Source organism: Coenobita brevimanus, chromosome 39, assembly GCF_032717465.1.
Source record: "Coenobita brevimanus isolate Jiangsu-jjx chromosome 39, ASM3271746v2, whole genome shotgun sequence".
Lineage (NCBI taxonomy): Eukaryota > Metazoa > Arthropoda > Malacostraca > Decapoda > Coenobitidae > Coenobita > Coenobita brevimanus.
The window spans coordinates 22,965,787-22,984,640 of record NC_136992.1 but is presented as its reverse complement, the minus strand read 5'-3'; the positions used below and the strand labels follow the sequence as shown (position 1 = coordinate 22,984,640).

Sequence of the window (18,854 nt, the reverse complement as noted above, 5' to 3'; positions counted from 1 at the left end):
TGTCCATTTAAAAATACTGTGCAAAAACGTTGATTGTTGAGTGTAGTACTTTAGGGATTAAAAGCATGGTTACAAAATGATGTCTCAGCTGCCCTATGTATGAACAGCTAAATGTTCCAGTCGTGTAACAAGATAATTTGCATGGGGGTAACAGAATTTTTTAGCAGTCCTACAGAATACTACAGCTAGATATATGACACAACCACTGAAGGAGTGGATGAAAAATTAATGTGTTTATTAATGATTATAGGTACAGTATATAGTGCAGGTACATGCTAATTTTGTACTGACTGTGAGTAAATATTTATTTGTACTAGCAGAAAAGTATTACAGTAGTTCAAGCTAACTATTCTCTTGATTACATCTTAGATATTCCTCAAAAAATACTTCTTTATAGTAAGTCAGCCACTGTTCCTGCCACTGATACCATGTAGCCAGTGAGTCATGAATACCACACAGGGTTCACACCAGCCCTGCTGTTTGGCCATCAGCCCAACAGAAACTTCCAGCTGAGCAGTTACTGTCTCACTTATGGTAATTCAGTTTCTGAATGAGAATTAGGAAATTATGCCAGTATTTTATAGGGAATTTATGAAATGACCCATTTATTCAACATAATAGGAATGGTCATTGTTAAATGATGATAGTTTCTAAAGCCTTTGATGCATGGAGGTTTTGTTGTGTTGAGTAAAACTGTCAGGTGTTAGCGAGAGTAAATACTCTGGTACTTACAAGAGTTCAATAAATACGGTAAGTCTAGTCTGAGGTAAAATGATCAGATTGAGACCTGCATAGTTAAGTTAGTTGGGTTAGATGTTTTTGACATTACTGTATTTACAACACTGAAACTTCATTTAGCAGTATTTGTCATGATTCTTGGGATGTCAGACATTTTCCTAATGCCATCAGGATTCCCCATGGCTTTATGTATACTGTATGCTTAAATTTAAAGAAAAAAAGCATCAACACTCTATTCCTTAGATAATTTTCTTACAGAAATGATGCATTCCCATCAAATCATGCCTAACACCATGATTATCAGGGGGAAACCAAGGTTACATGCAGTAAACCCAAGAGAAACATTTTCATGTAAGATGGTAGAGACATCCTGAATGCCATGTTATGCTGTTTTGCCTCATTTATGAAGGCTCCAACATACCTGATGCATTGGCTGCCAAGTGTAGGGTTAGACAAGAGGCATACAGGGTGAGGTCTGAGTCACAGAGACTTTTACTTTATAACCTAAATCATGGGGTAAGGAAAAATATGATATTTAAGGTGGCAAACCAGATGAAGAGGGATAATCGGGATATTATAGATGAGCAGTGTGTGAAGAATGATGAAGGAAAGGTAGTGGTGAACAGTGAGGATATTAAAGATGCATGGAGAGAGCATTATAACTGGTTGTTGAATGAGGAGTTTGACTGGGACAGGGAAGGTTCGGAGCCAGCAGACCCAATGTTTGGCCCTTGGCCTTTGATTGATGCTGCTACTGTGAGTGAGGCAATAGGCAGGATGAAGGTGGGGAAAGGGCAGGTGTGTCTGGGTTGACTGCTGAGATGTTGAAGGCCTCAGGCGATACAGGGGTGAGGTTAGTCACTGACCTGATAAATATGATTATTTATGAGTGTGTTGTCCCAGATGATTGGCTGAAGAGTGTAATTGTAAATGTGTATAAAGGGAATGTTGATGCCCTGGAAAGAGGAAATTATAGAGGTATAAAGCTTTTAGATCAGGTAATGAAGGTAATGGAGAGAGTTTTAGAAGGTATGATTAGAGAAAGAGTGAATATTGATGAGATGCAGTTTGGGTTTATGCCAGGTAGGGAGACCACTGATGTCATATTCATTGTTCGACAGCTTCAGGAAAAATATATTGGTAGGAGAAGGGATCTGTATTTTGTTTTTGTTGATTTGGAAAAGGTCTTTGACAGAGTCCCTAGAGAGATGGTGAAGTGGGCAATGAGAAAGCTTGGCTTGGAGGAGTGGCTGGTTAGGGTGGTTATGGCTATGTATGTGGGTGCTCGCACCCAGGTAAGAGTGAATGGAGATTTGTGTGATGAGTTTTCCATGAATGTTGGTGTGCATCAGGGGTCAGTTTTGAGTCCCATGTTGTTTAGTATGGTACTTGAAGCCCTCTTACGTTACTTTAGAAATGGACTACCGTGGGAGATGTATGCTGATGATTTGGTGTTGATTGCAGAGAACGAAAGGGAGGCGGAGGAAAGCTTTAGGAAGTGGAGAGACGGTATGGGGCACAAGGGCACAAGGCCTTAAGGGTATATGCAGATAAAACAAAAGTGATGATATCTAGAGTTGGTGGCGGTACTGTCAAAGACGAGGGAAAGTGGCCATGTACAGTTTGCCACAAGGGCATGGGAAGTAATTCTATCTTGTGCGGTGTTTGTGATAAATGCGCGCATAAGAGATGTAGTGGTATCAGAGGTTGACTGCGAGATAATGCTGATTTTATGTGTACGGCGTGTCGGTGAGAGCAGGTGGAGATTGTCAGGCGTGAAAGGATTGAACTTGCTGGTGAATCTCTTGAGTGTGTGGAAGAGTTTTGTTATTTGGGAGACATGTTGTGTGCTGGAGGTGGGGCTGGAGCTAGCTCTGTGGCTAGGGTGAGAAGTGGTTGGAAGAAGCTCAAGGAGCCCTTGCCTCTTCTGACATTGAGAGGGCTCTCCCTACATGCTAAGGGGTCTTTGTATGCAGCATGTGTTAGGAGTGTAATGCTGTATGGTAGTGAGACCTGGGCAGTAAAGGAGGAGGATATTTGCCGGCTCGGACGTACTGAAATGACAGTGATTAGGTGGATGTGTAGTGCGTCCCTGTGTGCAAGGTCCGGGGAGGCTGGGTTTATGATGGAAGAGTTGAGAGGTAGGATGGGACTGGAGTGTATTGGTGTTGTGATGAGGAGAGGTAGATTGAGATGGTTTGGACATGTGGAGAGGATAGGGGATGGTAATTGGGTGAGGAAGGTGAGAAGTGTTAATATTGGGGATGGGGTTATGAGGGGTAGTCCGAGAAAGACATGGGACGAGGTCATCAAGTGTGACCTCAGGGTTAAAGAACTGAACAGGGAGGCTGCAATGGATCGTGCAGCGTGGAAAGCTGCCATTAGGTGACCAAGGCCGACGCATACAAGCATGTTGGAGCCTTTAAAAACGAAACGAAACGATTGCCTTTCTTCACCCATTGATGGTTGTCCATGCTGCATGGTCTCTAGCAGCCTCTCTTTTCATTCCCTAAACTCTTAGGCCCTACGACATAACCTCATCACAGGTCTTTTCCATTCAACGTCTCACATTTCTACTCTCAACATTCCTGCCTCCTACCTTCTGCACCCATTTGACTTCCTCCAACCTCACTACATGCTGAATTTGCTCAAACCATCTCAGTCACAGCACTGATTCATTCAAGTCCCATCCTTCCACCCAACTCTTCATTTGCAGTCCTCATTCCCCTCCCCCCCAGAATTGTCATTCAAGGATGCACTACCTCCAGCTTATCATTTTCATCTCTGTATGTTTGAGCTTACAAATATTCTCTTCCCATACTACAGTCAACTAATTATTCTCATTTCTGTATTTTTGGGCCTACAAATATCCCCTTTCCTTACTGCCCAAGTCTCATTAGCATACAAGCATTAATCTCTTGACACATGCTGTATACAAGGACCCCTGAGCACAGAGGAGAGGTTTCTAGTTATAAGAAGGGACAGCAATTCCCTAAACTTCTTGCATCCACTCCTTACCCTTGCTACTCAGTTGTCTTCAGCCCCACCTCCAGCACATATTACATCCTTTAAATTAAAGACTCAACACACTCAAGAGACTCTCCAGCAAGATTAATCCTTTCCCACCTTTCTGCTTCTGTATGCTCTCCTTTACAAACTGCACATACAAAATTAGCATTAGTTTGCAGCCTACCTCAAATACCAGTACAGTCAAGTTGCCTAATTCATGTATCTGTAAGCTGCAGATTTGTAATCTGCGGTACTTTGCCCAACCAGTCCCTATTTTTTTTTTTATTCAGTGGAAAAGCTCAAAAAACATGATTCCAAGGTTCAAAAGTGGCTCGTTTCCAGGAGATTTATAATATCCGGGCACTCATGATGTATTCCGTGGCTGCTAGCCAATCACAGACAATGTAGACCCAGCAGCCAATCACAGCCTGGCCCTGGTGGCAAGTGTGTACACTACAGCTGCCATGTTTTGTTTACCTCCCGTCCCACCAACCGCCAACTACGTGTGTTCCCCCATGAATTCTGAGCTAACTGGCTTTTTTTTTTTTTTTTTTTTTTTTTTTTTTTCAAGGGGCTGTGTTATGAATGGCTCCAACCCCCTAAGGTGATGTTTTACCCAGTTGGGGTCCAAGAAGAAGGCTCCTCTCAGTTATCAGCAGCGTTTGGACGTTATTCATTGAGTGGAGACAGGAGATAAGGTTGCACACTTGGCCACGGAGTACGGCCTGAACAAGTCATTGTTTATTTTCACTTAGCTATTGTTTATATCCATTAAATACATGCATTGAATGTTTCCAAGATTGTCTGTTTGTGTTTGCTGTTGGCTAGTTAGGTGTAGGTAGGATGCTGTAGGGGGGTTCCACGAGGGTCCAGACTAAATATCCTTTTTTCCCATTGGTTCCTAACTTTGTAAACCGCAGAATTCGTAATCCACGGGTAGGTACCAGTCTCTAATTGCTGCGGATTAGGCGACTTGACTGTACATCACTTATGCACCCACTTATCACAAACACTAGACAAATGGAATTACTTCCCACACCATTGTGGTAAACTGTGCATGGCCACACACATTTGCTTTGATGGTACCACCTCCTGCCCTGGGTGTTGTCACTTTTGTTTGATCCATGTTTACTCTCAAACCCTTGTGTCTCATTCCATCTCTTCACTTCCTAGATCTCACGTCTACTGTCCTCTCATTCCCTGCATATCAACACCAAATCATCAACATGCAACACCTTCCTTTGGAGTCCCGTTCTGAAGCCATGCAAATGAGCTTCAAACACCACAAAAAGAATAAGGGGCATAAAACTGACCCCTGATGCACACCAGCGGTCATGAAAAATTCATCACTCGAACCTCCATTCTCATACCTGTTTGCAAATGCCCTTGTACATTGCCATAGCCACTCTAACCGACCATTCCTCAATCCTAGGCATATGATGGCAAGGGAATGACACCATTTGGGTAGTGGGACATGTTTGTGGGGAGGCACTTTCAAACCTGAAGGATGCCTCAGGACCAGTTAGGGCAACTGCATCCTAGTGGGATGTGGATGGAAGCAACATTATGTCACTGTGGAGTCATACCTGAAAGAGTGACCAGAAGCATTACACTGAAAATAATCAGGCATCAGTGAAAGAGTGCAAGATTATCCTGTGGGGGAGAGCCACCGAGGGAGAGATGTCTGGTAGATGGAATGCTAGAGCGACATTCTGCTTGGTGACCCCAGAGAGCTAAACAAAGTCAGTGACGAGCAAAGAAAGGAAACATGGCAGAAGGGCAAGATGGATCCTGATGCGATGTCCTGAGGAGGCGGACGGGATGGAGAGGCACAAGGTGTTCATATAACTACTGTACCATGCAGCAACTGCACTGAAGGATCTAAAATGCCATACTGCAAAGCCAAAAGACCCACAGGATGGAAAGGATGAATGATTAGAAGTGGGGAGAATACACCTGGCATCACTGTAAATCAGTGGCAAAGTGTGAAAGTGAAAGGAAATCAAATTGCCAGACTAGCCAACAATTCGCGAGCAGAAAACGAGGGAAGGGAAGGTGAAGGCATGGGAAGGAAATCTAAGTAAGGGAGAAGGAAAGAACCCTTGGGAAACAACCTAAAACAAGGGAAAAGGAAAGAACCTCCAGGAAGCAAAACAAACAATGGAGAAGGAAAAAACTCTAGTCCCACCAGTTGGTGTTAGGAACCTGCAAAAATGGAGCAAAAACAGCAAGAAAACAAAGCCACAAGCCACAGAGAACACAAAGAAGCTGGAAAGAAAAAGCAAAAGAGAGGAAAGAAAGTAATGGAAGAAAAACAAGAGAGCAATTGGAGGGGCCATGGAGAAAGGCAAGAAAAAAACAACATGCATTACTCACCCAAAAAGAGAAAAGGATGACCAAAAAAAGCTCTAAGGAGGCAAGAGAGGGTCACTAAAAGAAACAGAACAGTGAAAAAAAAAAGCAGAACATCAAAATATGTGAACATAACTGTTTGCTTGGTACAGATGGCAATGTAAATAAAGACAGTTGCAACCTGCATCTGCAACAGGCATACGGAACAGGCTTCGTACCATATTAATTCGGAGGAAAGTCTGTCTGCCTGCCTGCCTGCCTGTCTGTCTGTCTGTGTGTGTGTATGTCTCTCTCTCTCTCTCTCTCTCTCTCTCTTTCTATTGCAGGGGAGATTCTTTCTCAGTGTTCATCCAAACACTTTTAGACAAGATTTTTTTCTCAGTTGAACGAACTGTTTTATGGGACCTGAACCTATGCTTGCCTTTTGATTAGTAGCTTGGAAGTAGCTAGTAGATCATCCAGTTCTGCTTTGAAATTACACTAGAACCACTTATGCAAGAATGTAAGGTGAAGTAAGTGTGTCTGATTTTTGTCATACCTTGCATACTTGATAGTTACCGTAAGTAGATTTCTAGGAAGATTTTTCATATTGGGTTGTTCAGCAAACCTGCTATTTCAGCAAGACTAAAGCTTCAAAAAGTTCCAGATTAATGTAGTTCTACTGTGTTAATAGAAATATTAAAAATATTGGTGAAAAAAGAAAGTAAAGAAAAGTGCAGAGGATGTAGAATTAGACGCTAAATATGAGTTCTGTTCAGAAAGTATCCGACCATAATTTTTTTTCTCACCAACCAGCAGGAGGATAGGGGTGGGGGATTTGTTTAGTGCAGTGCAGGGCCTTCTTGCTCATCTGTAATTAATCCCAGCCACCATGAGTGACTCAGTGGCCGTCAGTCAGCCTGTGTTCATGGTTGTGCACCTTACAGTTGTTGCATTCCCATGCACATCGTCTATCTGTCTGTCTATCTATTGCCAGACGCCTCAGTCCCATATGGGGTGGCCACAAACAAATTGACTCCATGTTGCCCTGTTCCTGCCATTTCGCTGCCCTGCTCCCAACTCACACCCCCCTTTCTCATATACCACTCCATCCCTCCATCTCATCCTTGGCCTCCCCCTCCCTCTCCCCCCCTCCAGCTCACTCACATACACTCCCCTCGTCAGTCTCTCACCCTCCATCCTCTCCACATGGCCAAACCACCTCAATGTGTTCCTCCTAATGCTTCCCATCACATCCACATCCACACCACAATGCTCCATTATATCCTCATTTGTCAGCCTGTCTCTCCATGTGACTCCACAGGCTCCTCTTAAATAACTCATTTCCGCTGCTCTCACTCCTGACTTGTGTCCTTCCAACAGCGTCCAAGCTTCACTTCCATACGTTAGAGTTGGTATCACAATACTGTCATGTAGTAACTTTTTCACTTCCATTCTCACTTCCCTGTTTCTTATCACTGCTTTCAAGGAACCAGCAACCTTTCTTCCCTGTTGCACCCTTGCAAGCACTTCACCCTCCAAACTTCCATCCTTACTCATCACACAGTCCAAGTACTTAAACGCGCTCACATTTTCCATTTCCTCACCATCCAACCTCACTGTACATTCACTGACTTCACCTCTCTCAAAGACCATCACTTTACTCTTCCCTACATTCACCTTTAGATTCCGTTTTTTACACACTCTCCCAAACTCATCCACCAAGCCTTGCAGCTCCCCTTCATCTTCACTCAACAACACAGTATCATCTGCAAACAACAGTACGGGGAGTTTCCAAACACTGCCCTTTCTCACTAGGGCCACTCCAACATCCACTGCCCTACCTTGTATCTCTTTTATTATCCCATCCATGTACAGATTGAACAACCATGGAGGCATGACACATCCCTTTTTCAACCCAACCTTCAAAGAGAAAAATTCACTCAGTTCACCATCCACATGCACTGCAGCCTTAGCACCGTCATACATACTCTTCACAGCATTCAACAACTTCCCATCTACTCCATATATTCTTAATATTTTCCACAATCCTTGTCTATCCACCCTGTCATATGCTTTCTCCAAATCCATGAAGGCCGCATGCAACTTCTTTCCCTTCTCTAGAAACTTTTCCACCAAAGATCTAAGAATAAATGATCTACACAACCTCTTCCCTTCCTAAAGCCTCCCTGTTCTTCTCCAACTAATTCCTCTGTTATTTCCCTAACTCTGTCAATAAGTATCCTACCATACACTTTTCTTATTACACTAAGAAGACAAATGCCCCTATGATTACCACACACTTCTTTTTCCCCTTTTCCTTTGTGCAAGGGAATAATTATACCTGACTTCCAATCCTCCGGGACTCTACCTTCTTCCCAGGCCTGTCTGCATATCTTCCACATCCATTCTACTACTATCTCTCCCCCATGCTTCAGCTGTTCACTACACACTCCATCAATGCCTGGGCTTTCCCCAGTTTGACTTTCTTCATTGTTTCCACAACTTCTATCCTACTGATTTTTTCCTGTCTTCTCACCTCCCTCCTTCTCCTAGCCATTCCCCAGCCACTTATACTCGCATTACTTCCATACTGTATGTTCAACAATTCCTTAAAGTGTTCTCTCCATCTGCTCACTTTTTCTCCCTTCTCCACTAGTAATCTACCATTTTTATCTTTCACTCCCCTGCTAACTTCACTGCCACCCTGTCTTACTCTCTTCCCCTCTTTCCAGAGAGAGAGATTGTCCAGGTGCTTGAGGGTGCGAAAGTGGATGTATGTGGAGTAACTGAAACTAAATGGAGAAGTGAGAGTGTGAGAGAATGGGAGTATGGATGGGGTATATGTGGAGGAGTAGCTGAGAATGAGAGGACAAAAGAAGGAGTGTGTATTGTTATGAGTAAAAGATGGAAGAAGAACATAAGAGAGTATGGATCATTTGGGTCAAGGATTGCTTGGGTAAGATTGAAAGTTGGGATATAAATGTGGGCGATTGTGTGCGTGTATGCACCAACGCAAGATCGTGCAAGCAGAGTGAGAGAAGAATTCTGGACAAATGTGGAAGTGTGCATGGAAAAGTTTGAAAGGAATGAGTGAGTGTTTTTGATTGGTGATATGAATGGTAAAATAGGGAATGTGAAGGTGGATGGAATAGTTGATGAGTGGGGTGTTCCTGCGGAGATTGATGAGAATGGCAGTGCGTTAGTGGACATTTGTGCTGGGAGGGGGTTGGTGATAGCCAGTACCCTCTTCAGGCACAAAAATGATCCACAGGTATACATGGCGAGTGATGAGAAGGGTGGGTGGTGAACTGAATGAAAGGAAGGCAATGATTGATTATGTGTGTGTAGATGAAAGGATGCGAAGATGTGTAATGGATGCAAGAGCTTATAGAGGTTGGGGGAGTGGACTTTCTGACCACTACTTTGTGGTGGCCAGAATCAAGATCCAAGCAAGATGGACAAATAGAAGAAGGGAAGGACGGGAGGAAGGTAGTTGCAAGGAGAATGAAAAGGTTACAAGAGGAAGAGAAAAAGGCAGAATAAATGAGAGAAGAGGAGGAACGATTGGGTAAATATGAATTAGAGCAGATGGGGGATGTGGAAGGTTTGTGCAAGATATTCACAGAGGAAATATGTGCAGCATGTGATGTGGTGTGTGGGGTGAAGAGAAGACAGATGGGGGTGCAAGAAACACCATGGCAGAATGAAGAGGTGAGACAGGCTGTGGCACAAAAGCAGAAAGCATACAATGAATGGATGAGAAATAGGAGTGTGGAAGAAGTTGAGAGGTGGAAGAGAGAGTTATATGTAGAATGGAAGAGAGAGAGGTGAAAAGATTAGTAAGAGAGAGTAAGAAGAGAGTGGATGAGGAATTTGGATGCACATCGTGATGACCGAAAAAGTTTAACAACATTAGTGCGTCAGTTTTGCTAAAAAGTACGTGATACCCAAGGTGAAATATGTCAGGAAGATTCAGTAAGTTTTTAAGAATGAAGCAATTGGGATAATGTAAATAAAGGGTTGTACAGTCTCTTAAAAAATGGTTGAGTGTCATTCAAGAGCAATCCATGTCCTGGGAGGCCATCAACAAGCAGGAGTTCTGAAAATGTGAAGCAAGTGTGCTATCCTTACATCAAGACATCTAAGATACTGAATGTGGACAAAATAACATTGTCTCATTTCATGCTAGTAAAACCAAATATACACAATTTGCTAATAGACAGATATTGCCTGATTCCAATATTACCTCCATTGCTAGTAATATTCCTATCTCTAGATGTATTGAAATTCTTGGTATTTCACTTAACAGTGCCCTCAGCTGGACCTCTCATGTTAGATCACTTGCTAAAACTACCTCAAAGAAACTTAGATTATTGTACAGAGTCCATAACCTGCTTGTCGTAAAAGGCGACTAAAAGGGTTGGCGGAGGGTTAGTGCCCCTCCCCGGAAAACAACTAACTAAAAAAACAAACAAGAAGCCTCGGACAAGGACTGACCAAACGATGACGACCCGGGACCGGACAAAGGACTTGGTAATGGCTACGTGGAATGTAAGAGGAGCGAATGATGAGGTGAAAGAGAGAGAGATTGTCCAGGTGCTTGAGGGTGCAAAAGTGGATGTATGTGGAATAACTGAAACAAAATGGGGAGGAGAAAGTGTGAGAGAATGGGAGTATGGATGGGGTATATGTGCAGGAGTAGATGAGAATGAGAGGGCAAAGGAAGGAGTGTGTATAGTTGTGAGTAAAAGATGGAAGAAGAGCATAAGACAGTATGGATCAGTTGGGTCAAGGATTGTGTGGGTAAAGTTGAAAGTTGGAATACAAATGTGGGCGATTGTGTGTGTGTATGCGCCAACGCAAGATCGTGCTAGAAGAGTGAGAGAAGAGTTCTGGACAAATGTGGAAATGTGCATGGAAAAGTTTGGAAGGAATGAGAGAGTGTTTTTGATTGGTGATATGAATGGTAAAGTTGGTAATGTGAAGGTGGATGGAATAGTTGGTGAGTGGGGTGTGCCTGCCGAGATAGATGAGAATGGGAGTGAGTTAGTGGACATTTGTGCTGGGAGGGGGTTGGTGATAGCCAATACCCTCTTCAGGCATAAAATGATCCACAGGTATACATGGCGAGTGATGAGAAGGGTGGGTGGTGAACTGAATGAAAGGAAGGCAATGATTGATTATGTGTGTGTGGATGAAAGGATGCGAAGATGTGTAAAGGATGCAAGAGTGTATAGAGGTTCGGGGAGTGGACTTTCTGACCACTACTTGGTGGTGGCCAGAATTAGGATGCAAGTGAGATGGAGGAATAGAAGAAGGGAAAGACGAGAGGAAGGAGTAGTTGCAAGGAGAGTGGAAAGGTTACAAGAGGAAGAGAAAAAGGCAGAGTATAAGAGAGAAGTGGAGGAACGATTGGGCAAATATGAATTGGAGCAGATGGGAGACGTGGAAGGTGTGTGTAAGATATTTACAGAAGAAATATGTGCAGTATGTGATGTGGTGTGTGGAAGGAAGAGAAGGCGGAAGGGGGTGCAAGGAACAGCGTGGTGGACTGAAGAGGTGAAACAGGCTGTGGCACAAAAGAAGAAAGCATACAATGAATGGGTGAGAAATAGGGGCGTGGAAGAAGTTGAGAGGCAGAAGAGAGAGTTATATGTGGAAAGGAAGAGAGAGGTGAAAAGATTAGTAAGAGAGAGTAAGAAGAGACTGGATGAGGAATTTGGAAGGAATTTGAGTGTAAAGTGGAGGGACTGTAAGAAAATGTTCTGGAGAGAAGTGAAAAGAGTAAGACAGGGTGGAAGTGAAGTTAGCAGGGGAGTGAAAGATAAAAATGGTAGATTACTAGTGGAGAAGGGAGAAAAAGTGAGCAGATGGAGAGAACACTTTAAGGAATTGTTGAACGTAGAGGATGGAAGTAATGCGAGTATAAGTGGCTGAGGAATGGCTGGGAGAAGGAGGGAGGTGAGAAGACAGGAAGAAATCAGTAGGATAGAAGTTGTGGAAGCAATGAAGAAAGTTAAATCGGGGAAAGCCCCAGGAATTGATGGAGTGTGTGGTGAAATGCTGAAGCATGGGGGAGAGATAGTAGTAGAATGGATGTGGAAGATGTGCAGATTGGCCTGGGAGGAAGGTAGAGTCCCGGAGGATTGGAAGTCAGGTATAATTATTCCATTGTGCAAAGGAAAAGGGGAAAAAGAAGTGTGTGGTAATCGTAGGGGCATTTGTCTTCTTAGTATAATAGGAAAAGTGTATGGTAGGATACTTATAGACAGAGTTAGAGAAAGAACAGAGAAATTAGTTGGAGAAGAACAGGGAGGCTTTAGGAAGGGAAGAGGTTGTGTAGATCAGATATTCATTCTTAGATCTTTAGTGGAAAAGTTTCTAGAGAAGGGAAAGAAGTTGTATGCGGCTTTCATGGATTTGGAGAAAGCATATGACAGGGTGGATAGACAAGGCTTGTGGAAAGTGTTAAGAATATATGGAGTAGATGGGAAGTTGTTGAATGCTGTGAAGAGTATGTACGATGGTGCGAAGGCTGCAGTGCGTGTGGATGGTGAACTAAGTGAATTTTTCTCTTTGAAAGTTGGTTTGAAACAGGGATGTGTCATGTCTCCATGGTTGTTCAATCTGTACATGGATGGGGTAATAAAAGAGGTACAAGGTAGGGTAGTGGATGTTGGAGTGGCCCTGGTGAGAGAGGATAGTGTTTGGAAACTCCCTGTACTGTTGTTTGCAGATGATACTGTGTTGTTGAGTGAAGACGAAGGGGAGCTGCAAGGCTTGGTGGATGAGTTTGAGAGAGTGTGTAAGAAACGGAACCTAAAGGTGAATGTAGGGAAGAGTAAAGTGATGGTCTTTGAGAGAGGTGAAGTTAGTGAATGTACAGCGAGGTTGGATGGTGAGGAATTGGAAAATGTGAGTACGTTTAAGTATTTGGGTAGTGTGATGAGTAAGGATGGAGGTTTGGAGGGTGAAGTGCTTGAAAGGGTACAGCAGGGAAGAAAGGTTGCTGGTTCCTTGAAAGCAGTGATAAGAAACAGGGAAGTGAGCATGGAAGTGAAAAAGTTACTACATGACAGTATTGTGATACCAACTCTAACGTACGGAAGTGAAGCTTGGACATTGTTGGAAGGACACAAGTCAAGAGTGAGAGCAGTGGAAATGAGTTATTTAAGAGGAGCCTGTGGAGTCACGTGGAGAGACAGGCTGACGAATGAGGATATAAAGGAGCGTTGTGGTGTGGATATGGATGTGATAGGAAGCGTTATGAGGAACACACTGAGGTGGTTTGGCCACATGGAGAGGATGGAGGGTGAAAGACTGACGAAGAGAGTGTATGTGAGTGAGGTGGAGGGTGGAAGAGGGAGGGGGAGGCTGAGGATGAGATGGAGGGATGGGGTGGAGAGGTATATGAGAGAGGGGGGTGTGAGTTGGGAGCAGGGCAGTGAAATGGCGGGGGACAGGGCGACTTGGAGGCGATTTGTTTGTGGCCACCCGAAACGGGATTGAGGCGTCTGGCAATAGATAGATAGATTGATAGATGTGCACTCTCAGCTGGAATGTTGCTCACCATTGTGGAATGGATGTGGAGAGGTTGCACTAAAACAACTAGGCAAAATTTAGAACAAAGCTATTAGAATTAATAACTCCTAAATATCGGTCCCTGTTCTGGAACGTGTGTCATGGGGATGCCGGTCCTCGTTCCAGGATTTTTAGACACTCCATCGTTCTCAGCCACTGCTCTACAATGAATAATCATAGGACTTTGGAACACCACTCATTTTAAAGCTAAAGAGTTACACTTTGCTGGGTGTAAAGATTTTTATGATACGTGTAATAGTTTTCATAGGAGCAATTAAAATAAAAAATACCTACCGGTACTTTTTGCGAAAAATGCCATGCTTGATGGTCGATTTTATAAAGGATGCCCGACCCCAAGGAGTTAATAACCCTACTACTAAAAGTGAATTATCTCCTCTACAAGTAAGAAGAAATGTTGCTTCTTTAGATACCGTACTTTTATGGCAGATGCGCAGATGAAGTTACATCCATCGTCATGACTGTATTGTCACACTGCCATGTTATAGAACTTCTGCCTATCAGAATTCTTTTATTACCCAAACTGCATGTTTTTGGAATTCGCTGTCCCAGAGTTGTTTCCCCCCAAACTTCAGCCTGTAGCTGTTCAAGTCTAACTGTTTCAGATTTTTATGAGTGGAGGGCACCGGTAATCTGGTGTATGATTTATTACTATTTTTTAATCATTTGTTTTTCCTTCCTCTGTTCTGCTATTGAAAAAAAAAAAAAGAAATGGTCTTGAAAAATCGTTGGTTGAGTGTCAGAGAAATGGCCAATGAAATTGGAACCAGCAGTGGATCAGCACGTGAAATTTTATTGGATGATCTGGGCATGCAGAGAGTTCTTACCAATTTCGGTCCACAGCTCAATCCACATGAAAAACAAGCTCTGCGGATGAACATTGCTCAAGACATGCTGGAGTGTGCAAATTCTAGTCCAGACTTTCTGAGCTGGAGATGAGACTTGGGTGTATAGGTACAACACACAAACCAAAGCACAGTTGTCCGAGTGGAAGCATTTAAGGCCACCTCTTCCAAAAAAGCATGACGGGTCTGCAACAAGATGAAATGCATGTTGACAGCTTTTTTTTTCAACTACCTTGGTGTGGTACTTCACAAACACATACCAGAAGGCCAGACTGTTAACGAACATTGCTACCTCGATGATATCCGTCATCTTCCTGATCTAGTTCAACGAATGAGACCAGACTTTTGGAAGGTGGGAAATTGGAAGCTGCACCATGACAATGCCCTTGCCCATTCCTCTCAACTGATTCAGGAATATTTGGCCAAGCATAACATCCCACAGGTCTGGCTGTCTCTCCACTCACCAGACACGGCTCCATGTGACTTTTGGTTATTCCTCAAGCACAAAACTCTGCTGACAGGTTCCTGATTTTAGACGAGGGAAGATATTATGGCAAATGTGATGAAGCACCTACAGGAGATACCAAAAACTGACTTTGAAAAATGTTTCAGGCAGTGGAAAGAGCACTGGGCTATGTGTGTCAAGTCAGAAGGGGCCTTCTTTGAAGGGTATTAGTGTCCTGGCTGAAAGGGTTAACTATTTATTTTTTTAGAGCCTAAGGTTGGATACTTGCTGAACAGACCTCATAGAAGAGTGTATGTGAGTGAAGTTTAGGAGGCAGGGGAGCAGGAGACCGAGGATGAGCTAGAGGGATGGAAGGAGAGGTATGTGAGAGACAGGGGTGTGAGTTGGAGACAAAGGACAGGGTGACATGGAGGTTTGTTTGTGATGACCCCTTACAGAATTAAGGCATCTGTCAGTTGATAGATAGATAGATTGTAGTGACCACAACACAGAATTCTAGTGTTCACAATCTGGGATGCTGGATATACAGTATATGAATTAAGAAAATATCTAGTATCTGTTTTGAAAACTTATATTGAACTGCCCATCCCTGCAAGTGATTAGGTGGACCAGGATTATGTACGAGTAAGTGAATGTTGGTGCTTTGAATCAAGGATGCTGCAGCACTTCTATCTTTTCCATTTCAGATTTGTGCCAGTTCTGCAGTAGCTTTTGTTTTTGCTGATGACTTTATGCTTTCATCCCTGAAGTATGCAAAACTGTTGCCAGAAATTTTCAAACAATAGTATTTTCATGCATAAGAATGCCATTTTGTTACCAGCTCAATATTGCTGATTCTGTGCCAGATTAAGAAATGGTAACAGTCAGACCCATTTTACTCCTAGTGAGGTATAGGGCCCAGAGGCTAAGCTTCATTAATCTAAACCATTTAAGGGTGGTGGTAATACAAGATTAGAAAACCTCAAGCCTTTCCTAACATTCACTGTGGCCCTGGTGCCTCAAGAGTACTAGATTGTTTACCCTTAAATGTTCAGATTTTATTTTATTCTGCTACTGTTGCCAGTCACATTGCAGCTCTGTTTATGCCGCCTTGATGCCATTTGTATGCCAAATTTCAGACGCTGAACCTTAATTACTTTATCCTTGCAGTTACTGTATGTTCTCACTTCCATTACCTTCTCTCTCTCTCTCTCTCTCTCTCTTTTTTTTTTTTTTTTTTTTTTTTTTTAGAAGCCATGGTCATTGTCCACAACTCAGCTGATGCAACTGCAACAACGTGGACATAAATAAGAGGACTTATGCTTCCTTACTGGTGTTATTCTTTTATGTGTAGCACTGCACATATTTTCTCATAAATGATTTGCAGTAATTAGTCATTTTTAATAATGTAGTATTATAGCTGCAGGTACTTCTCATCTCCACCCTTGATATGGAACAACCTGCAGCAGGATTTCAGGAATATAAAAGGAATGATAATACAATGATTAGCTAGCAACCAAAAGTTATTATAGTATTTGCATCATGTCTATAGATAGTATAGTATAAAATCACTGGTTGTCTGGATTGCAATGACTGTATTGCTATTGATGGACTGAATTCAGATCAGTGAAGAATTGGATCTTGTGCTAGCTGTCGTCATCATCGCTAGTTCTGCCTGACATGGCCACTGAAAGTGGTAAATGAGTACTCTCTCTGTGTAATATGCACTGCATGCATAAATGTTTTTTTATACTGTACAGAAATATGTTGCAAGGGTCAAGTTGGCCAGAATTAGTGCAAAATATACAGGACTTAACTGTACATTGTTTGCTTTAAAAAAAAAAATAAATAAATAATTGAAAAAAAAATGTAGCCATTTGCTGAATCTTTGGTTGATGAGGACCCAGTAGAGACACGTGGTGATAAGTAAAGAGTTTGGGTCCTCAGTTTAGTGAGCCAAAGGTGTTTTGTTCACATATATAGGGCTGTGCAGTGACTTATAAGGCTGACATAAAGTCTTGTTTGGGTATTCCCTTGCTTGATGATTTTAATGTTTGCTAATCTTGCATATTCTTTCTTGAGATAGCAGTCAGGATTTAGATGGATAATGATATGCTGTATGAAGTTCTTGATGCAGCTAGAGAGATGTATATGCGGATGTTAACTAAAAGCCCGGGGTGGGTGTTGCCTTGCAGTGTGTGGGGCACGATACAAGACCCGGCAGGGGTTGTCCTACCATCTCTCACACACCCACAAGGGCGGCCGGACTAGCTGTGGGGGGAGTGGGCGCAGCAGGGGAGGTGGAGGGGGGAACAATCGAGCCCCCACCCCTCCCCGGGCAGATGCCGCTCCAGGGTACCATCAACCACCCCCACCAGCCCCTCAGCAACACCCCCCCTTTCAGCCGGACGCCTTGGCTGGTTTGGCTGAGTTCCAGGACAGTTACCTCGGCTACCTCTCAGCTGGGCACGACACCTCTCCCACTGGTATGATCCCCCCCTTCACCCCTCGTCACTTAGTCTTGGGCCCATATTCTTATTGGTTCAGGAAGCCTTTTTGCACATCTTCCTTACAAGTTATTTTTTGCATGTGTTACATTAATATTTCCTTTCATCTTATTTATGGATTCTGTATCTGCATTAAAAGAAACACACACACACACACACACAGGGATTCAATCTAGGTGGACGTGTGACACCGGCGCTCCGTACCAAATCATCACGGCCAGTGGCATTACCTAAATAGTATCTTTGTATGAGTCAAGCTCAGTACCAGGTTAGACTAAATGATTGTTCATTATTAAAAGGAAAAAAAATAATAAGTTTAAACAAGACTTGTTCAAACAGGAAATAGAACCAAGACGAAAGAATACGCTGAGTCATCTCTGAGGTTTGTTTAGACTACAACAACACGGAGATTGTAAGTACATGCTTTGCACTTTAAGTATTGCAAAATGGATACATACTTCAGTAAAACAAATTTGGAAAAGAAAAGGGATAAAGGTAAAAAGCAAAATGATGATTTCTATCAAGAACTGGTTGAAGTAGAGACTCAGAATAGACTGGTTGAACGTGTAAACAAACTAGAAATGGCTTTCAAAAATGAAATTGATGAAATAAAGAAGCAGATGCACTTGCAAAAGGAAGAAATAGAAAAACTAGGAAGGGAGGCCAATAACAAAGACACAACCATCAGTGAACTAACAGTGGAATTGAGTACACTTAGGAAGAAAATGAGTGAAATGGCAAGTACAGTAGTCAATCATGAGAGTGTTATGGAAGAGTTCAAAAATGACACAGAGACAATTAGGCTAGTTAGCAGTCTTATTGACCAGAGCAGTGATATTGAGGAGAAGATAACACAAGTGAATGAAGCTGTGCAAAGCTACAAAAATGATGTAGAAACCACGTATGCTGAAATGGTGAAAGTAAAGAAAGACTTAGAAACAAGGGTGGAGGAAAAAAGCATTAAAAAGGAGGTGAAAAGAATAATCCAAAACAATCCAAAGTTAGTCAGAGATTCAGTAGAGATAAACAAATCAATAGTAATCACTGGTATAGAAGAGGAAGAAGTAAAAATCAAGATCACAAGAGACAAAAAGGAGATGGCAAATGTAATGAGGTTACTGAAAGAAGTATCAGAGGAAATCGGTAGTAAAGACATACAGGAACAAAAAGGTTAGGGAAATACGAGAAAAGCAAGACAAGACCTCTAAAGGTGACTTTCCAGAGTGTAAACACTGTGGAAGAGATACTAAAAAATGCAAAGAATCTTATAGAAAAAGAGGAGTTCAAAAATGTATGGATAAAAAGATGTCTAACACAAGAGGAACTGGAATTACTGAAAGAGAAAAGGGAGGAAGCAAAAACAAAAAATGAGGGAAG

The 18,854-nt window shown here is 42.6% G+C and overlaps 1 protein-coding gene across 1 annotated transcript in view; it reads left to right on the top strand.

The window, feature by feature from the left end:
- LOC145396870 (zinc finger protein ubi-d4 B-like) overlaps positions 1 to 18,854 on the top strand; it is a 636,773-nt gene that overhangs the window by 242,938 nt on the left and 374,981 nt on the right. The window contains exon 9 of the mRNA XM_080270158.1: positions 17,166 to 17,456. Within this exon, the coding sequence (XP_080126284.1) occupies positions 17,166 to 17,456 (291 nt within the window). The remainder of the gene's footprint in view (positions 1 to 17,165; positions 17,457 to 18,854) is intronic.